General features: G+C 57.8%; 1 protein-coding gene across 1 annotated transcript in view; it reads right to left on the bottom strand.

Annotated features, from left to right (window-relative positions):
* LOC121852785 (serine protease 27-like) overlaps positions 1-5,209 on the bottom strand; it is a 5,765-nt gene extending 556 nt beyond the window's left edge. Inside the window, exons 1-5 of the mRNA XM_042346680.1 lie at positions 5,007-5,209; positions 4,372-4,398; positions 3,474-3,636; positions 748-1,013; positions 1-161 (exon numbers count right to left, since the gene is read on the bottom strand). The exon at positions 1-161 is cut by the window's left edge and continues 9 nt beyond it. Of these exons, the coding sequence (XP_042202614.1) occupies positions 1-161; positions 748-1,013; positions 3,474-3,636; positions 4,372-4,398; positions 5,007-5,046 (657 nt within the window). The 5' untranslated portion in view covers positions 5,047-5,209. The remainder of the gene's footprint in view (positions 162-747; positions 1,014-3,473; positions 3,637-4,371; positions 4,399-5,006) is intronic.
* Positions 5,210-5,496: the final 287 nt, after the last annotated feature.

The following is a 5,496-nucleotide window of genomic DNA, read 5'->3' as shown; positions in this document are numbered from 1 at the left end:
ATCCTTGATGCCCTGCGGGTAGCCGGCACACAACATGCTCGGTTTAATGACCACAGGTTTAACCTCAGGGCTCGCGCCCACGTTGTACAGCTCCGTACACTTCCGTGACCCTATCAGCGGCACTTGCAGCTCCTGTAGTGTCCCCGGGGACTGGAGATTGACTGTGTGTGAGAGAGAGAGAGAGAGAGAGAGAAGCTGTGAGGGTCTGAGCCAGAGAGAGAGAGAGAGACTGAGAAGCTGTGAGTCAAGTGTCTTGAGACAGATACAGAGAAGCTGTCAGTGTCTGAGCTCGAACCAGAGGCAGGAGAAAGACAGAGAGGCTGTGAGTGTCGGTGTCTGAGCCAGAGACAGACGCAGAGAGAGACTGAGACACGGAGAGACTGAGAGAGAGACAGAGAGAGACACAAAGAGACTGAGAGACAGAGAGAGAGAGAGAAGCTCTCCCCCTCGCCCCCCACCACCACCACCACCACCGACAAATAATATCGCTCGCTTCACAGCTGTTTGTGGAGACACCGCCGTATGCAGCGTTCTGTGTGTGTGTGTGTGTGTGTGTGTGAGCGGTGCTGTGTGCGCCAGCGAGCGGTGATGCGTCCGCGCGCGCGCGCGAGCGGTGCTGCGTGTGCGCGCGAGGCGTTGAGAAGCTCTGAGCCGCGCGTGCAGTGTGAACGAGCCTTCGAGGGACGTCCTCCGGGGCGGGGCGGGGGCGGGGGCGGGGGTTGAGATTCGTGGCGCGTGGTTCCTTACCGTCCTGGGCCACCTGCCCCCAACCAGTGACCCAACACAACCGGTCGCAGGCGAACCGGTAAGTGGCCGCCGGGAGGCAGACGGGTTGGATGTAGTCAGTGAACTGCACCGGCGACAGCAGCTCGACTAAGGCAATGTCGTCTCCCTCTGGGGCGTCCCGGTAGGCGTAGTGCGTCAGAATCTGCTTGATGCGGCGAGCTTGTTCCCCCCGGTTGGGCCACGACTGCTGGTGCCGGCCCAAAAAGACGGTGAGATCGGACGAGGTTCTGAGGGGCGAGGGGGAACGGGGTTCATACGCGCCTCGGGTTGTGTCTCGCTCTCTCCCCGCGCGCGCGCGCGTGTGTGTGTGAGCCCTATGTGTGAGCGCCGCGTGTGTGTGTGTGTGTGTGAGAGAGAGCTCCAAGTGTGTGAGGTGTGTGTGTGTGAGAGAGAGAGAGCTCCAAGTGTGTGAGGTGTGTGTGTGTGTGTGTGAGAGAGAGAGAGAGCTCCAAGTGTGTGAGGTGTGTATGTGAGAGAGAGAGAGCTCCAAGTGTGTGAGGTGTGTGTGTGTGAGAGAGAGAGCTCCAAGTGTGTGAGGTGTGTCTGTGTGTGTGTGTGAGAGAGAGAGAGCTCCAAGTGTGTGAGGTGTGTGTGTGTGTGAGAGAGAGAGCTCCAAGTGTGTGAGGTGTGTGTGTGTGTGTGTGTGAGAGAGAGAGCTCCAAGTGTGTGAGGTGTGTGTGTGTGTGTGTGTGAGAGAGAGAACTCCCAAGTGTGTGAGGTGTGTGTGTGTGTGTGAGAGAGAGAGAGCTCCAAGTGTGTGAGGTGTGTGTGTGTGTGTGTGTGAGAGAGAGAGCTCCAAGTGTGTCTGTGTGTGTGTGTGAGACAGAGAGAGCTCCAAGTGTGTGAGGTGTGTGTGTGTGAGAGAGAGAGCTCCAAGTGTGTGAGGTGTGTGTGTGTGTGAGAGAGAGAGCTCCAAGTGTGTGAGGTGTGTGTGTGTGTGTGTGAGAGAGAGCTCCAAGTGTGTGAGGTGTGTCTGTGTGTGTGTGTGAGAGAGAGAGAGCTCCAAGTGTGTGAGGTGTGTGGGTGTGTGTGTGAGAGAGAGCTCCAAGTGTGTGAGGTGTGTGTGTGTGTGTGTGTGTGTGAGAGAGAGAGCTCCAAGTGTGTGAGGTGTGTGTGTGTGTGAGAGAGAGAGCTCCAAGTGTGTGAGGTGTGTGGGTATGTGTGTGTGAGAGAGAGCTCCAAGTGTGTGAGGTGTGTGGGTGTGTGTGTGTGAGAGAGAGAGCTCCAAGTGTGTGAGGTGTGTGTGTGTGTGTGTGTGAGAGAGAGCTCCAAGTGTGTGAGGTGTGTGTGTGTGTGTGAGAGAGAGCTCCAAGTGTGTGAGGTGTGTGTGTGTGTGTGAGAGAGAGAGCTCCAAGTGTGTGAGGTGTGTGTGTGTGTGTGTGTGTGAGAGAGAGAGCTCCAAGTGTGTGAGGTGTGTGTGTGTGTGTGTGTGAGAGAGAGAGCTCCAAGTGTGTGAGGTGTGTGTGTGTGTGTGTGTGTGTGAGAGAGAGAGCTCCAAGTGTGTGAGGTGTGTGTGTGGGTGTGTGAGAGAGCTCCAAGTGTGTGAGGTGTGTGTGTGTGTGTGTGAGCCCCATGTGTGAGCGCTGTGTGTGTGTGTGTGTGTGTGTGTGAGAGAGAGCTCTAAGTGTGAGTGTATGTGAGCACCGTGTGTGTGTGTGTGTGTGTGTGAGCCCTATGTGTGAGGCCCGTGTGTGAGCGCTGTGTGTGTGTGAGAGAGAGAGCCCTAAGTGTGAGTGTATGTGAGCACCGTGTGTGTGTGTGTGAGGCCCGTGAGATGTGTGTGTGAGCCGTGTGTGTGTGTGTGTGTGAGCACCGTGTGTGTGTGTGAGCCCTGTGTGTGAGGCCCGTGTGTGAGCGCTGTGTGTGTGTGTGTGTGTGTGTGTGAGAGAGCCCTAAGAGTGAGTGTATGTGAGCACCGTGTGTGTGTGTGTGTGTGAGCCCTGTGTGTGAGGCCCGTGTGTGAGCGCTGTGTGTGTGTGTGTGTGAGAGAGAGAGAGCCCTAAGAGTGAGTGTATGTGAGCACTGTGTGTGTGTGTGTGTGTGTGTGTGTGTGAGGCCCGTGAGGTGTGTGTGAGCCCGTGTGTGTGTGTGTGTGTGAGCCCTGTGTGTGAGGCCCGTGTGTGAGCGCTGTGTGTGTGTGTGTGTGTGAGAGAGAGAGAGAGCCCTAAGAGTGAGTGTATGTGAGCACTGTGTGTGTGTGTGTGTGTGTGAGGCCCGTGAGATGTGTGTGTGAGCCCTGTGTGTGAGCGCTGTGTGTGTGTGTGTGTGTGTGTGTGTGAGGCCCGTGAGATGTGTGTGTGAGCCCTGTGTGAGCGCTGTGTGTGTGTGTGTGTGTGAGAGAGAGCCCTAAGTGTGAGTGTATGTGAGCACCGTGTGTGTGTGTGTGTGTGTGAGCCCTGTGTGTGAGGCCGTGCGTGAGCCCTGTGTGTGTGTGTGTGTGTGTGTGTGAGCCCTGTGTGTGAGGCCCGTGTGTGAGCGCTGTGTGTGTGTGTGTGTGTGTGAGAGAGAGAGAGAGAGCCCTAAGAGTGAGTGTATGTGAGCACTGTGTGTGTGTGTGTGTGTGTGTGTGAGGCCCGTGAGATGTGTGTGTGAGGCCCGTGTGTGTGTGTGCGTGTGTGTGAGCACCGCGCGTGTGTGCGTGCGTGCGTGCGTGCGCGCGCGAGCGAAGCTCTTGAGACGGGTCTTACGTTTCGAAGCAGTGAGCGGCTGAGATGACCCAGCTGGCCGAGATGAGCGAGCCTCCACACACGTGCTGCGAGCCCTCGTGAATACTGACCTGCCAGGGCCACTCGCCCCGCTGTGCTGGAGCGCCCCCCACTATCCTGTCCGCAGGGCGCGGCTTCCCACACCCTGTGACGCACACCCCGGCCACAAAGCCACAGGTTAACACATCACCGGCGTCGGCGTCAACAACGACAACAACAATCGCGCAGGACATTCACACGGCAGCCTTTCGCGTCGGGAGGACGTCCCAAGGCGCTGGACGGGACGGTCAGGGATGCGGACCGACCGGTGTGGGGGTGACCGAAGGCGCGTTCGGATGGTAGGTGGGGGTTAAGGAGGCGGCGGAGGGCGGGGCGGGGTGGGGTGGGGTGGGGGGAGCGAGGCCGTGGAGGGCTTTGAAGGTGAGGACCAGGATCTTGAACTGTATCCTGTGTGTGATGGGAAGCCGGTGGAGTCGGGCGAGGGTGGGGGTTGAGGGGGTCATGGAGTCTTTTGCCCCCCCCCCCCCCCCCTCGCCTCTCACTCGCTCACACACTCTCTCTCACTCCCTCCCTCCCTCACTCCCCCCCTCTCCCGGTTCACCAGGCAATGCGCAAATTGGCTGCCGCGTTAAACACACAGTCACTACACTTCACAGCGAGCCCTGGGAAGTGCTTTGAGGCGTCCTCCTGACGTGATTGTAGGGTCAGGAGCAAGGATTATGTTTATTATTATTATTATTATTATTGATACCCAATGACAATTAATCTTAATATATATATCGACATAGGTATTATCACTAATCATTAATATTTCTACGCGTTTATTATTAATATGTATTATTTGTTCTTTATCATGAATAGTAATTGTAAGAAAGCTCACCTTGCACAGCCTGGCACCAGCCAACGTCTGAAATGTAAAGAAATTCACATTATACTGTGTGTGTGTGTGTGTGTGTCGGTGTATGCGTGTGCGTGTGCGTGTGTGAGTAATAATCCACACCTACATTACGTCACACTTTGTTCAGCTGCGTCTGTGCCTGTGTGTGTGTGTGTGTGTGTGTGTGTATCTGCGTGTGTGGGGGAAGCAATGAATCTCTCGCAGTCTTTCTCTCAGTCCGTCTCTCACGCACACACACACGCACGCACGCACTGTGTCTCACACACAGTCTCTCTCACGCGCGCGCACACACACACGCACACAGTCTCGCTCACACACAGTCTCAAACGCAGTCTCTCAAACGCACGCGCACAGTCAGACACGCACAGTCACACACATACATATATATATACACACACACACACACCCACCCACACATTCTCCTTTGACACACAGTCTAATCTCACAGCCCCGCGCCCCCAACCCACCCACACACCCCCACCCACCCCCACACACCCCGACCCACCCACACACCCCCACCCACCCCGACCCACCCGACCCACCCCGACCCACCCCCACCCCCACCCACCCCCACCCACGAGCGCCCGCACCCGCGCGCGCGCGCAGGAACCACTCACAGCTAAGCAGCACCACCGACAGCGAGAGAGACCTCGCCATGTGTCTGGCGGGGGATAAGGGGACGGGACGGGACGGGACGGGCGGACCGGGTGTCTGGGGTGAGCGAGGAGGACGGGGGAGAGAGGCCCAAACGCAGCGCCTTCAGCAGAGCAACCGACCCTCTCCGCGTCTCCTCAACGCCAGACTCTGAAACCTGCCGGAGGATCCCGCAGGATCTCTGCCGGTTTTTCAGGTTAAACTAGTTTCAGGGTAGCGTCTGGTTTCACCCCCCCCCCCCCACCCCCCGAGTGATGTGAAACAGTGAGGGGTGGGGTCACTCCCCGCCCTCGCCCTCGCCCTCGCCTCCACTGGCTCCCCATCCCCCCCACCCACCCCACCCCACCCAGAGGATCGAATTCAAGATCCTCACCTACGAGGCCATTCCCGGCCTCGCTCCCTCCTGCCTCTCCGACCTACTGTCCCCCCCCCCCCCCCCCACGTACCCGCCCG

This window comes from Callorhinchus milii, unplaced genomic scaffold (assembly GCF_018977255.1).
Source record: "Callorhinchus milii isolate IMCB2004 unplaced genomic scaffold, IMCB_Cmil_1.0 Scaffold1311, whole genome shotgun sequence".
NCBI classification, from domain to species: domain Eukaryota; kingdom Metazoa; phylum Chordata; class Chondrichthyes; order Chimaeriformes; family Callorhinchidae; genus Callorhinchus; species Callorhinchus milii.
Note: the sequence above shows the minus strand (reverse complement) of the source record. Positions and strands in the feature narration are given on the sequence as shown.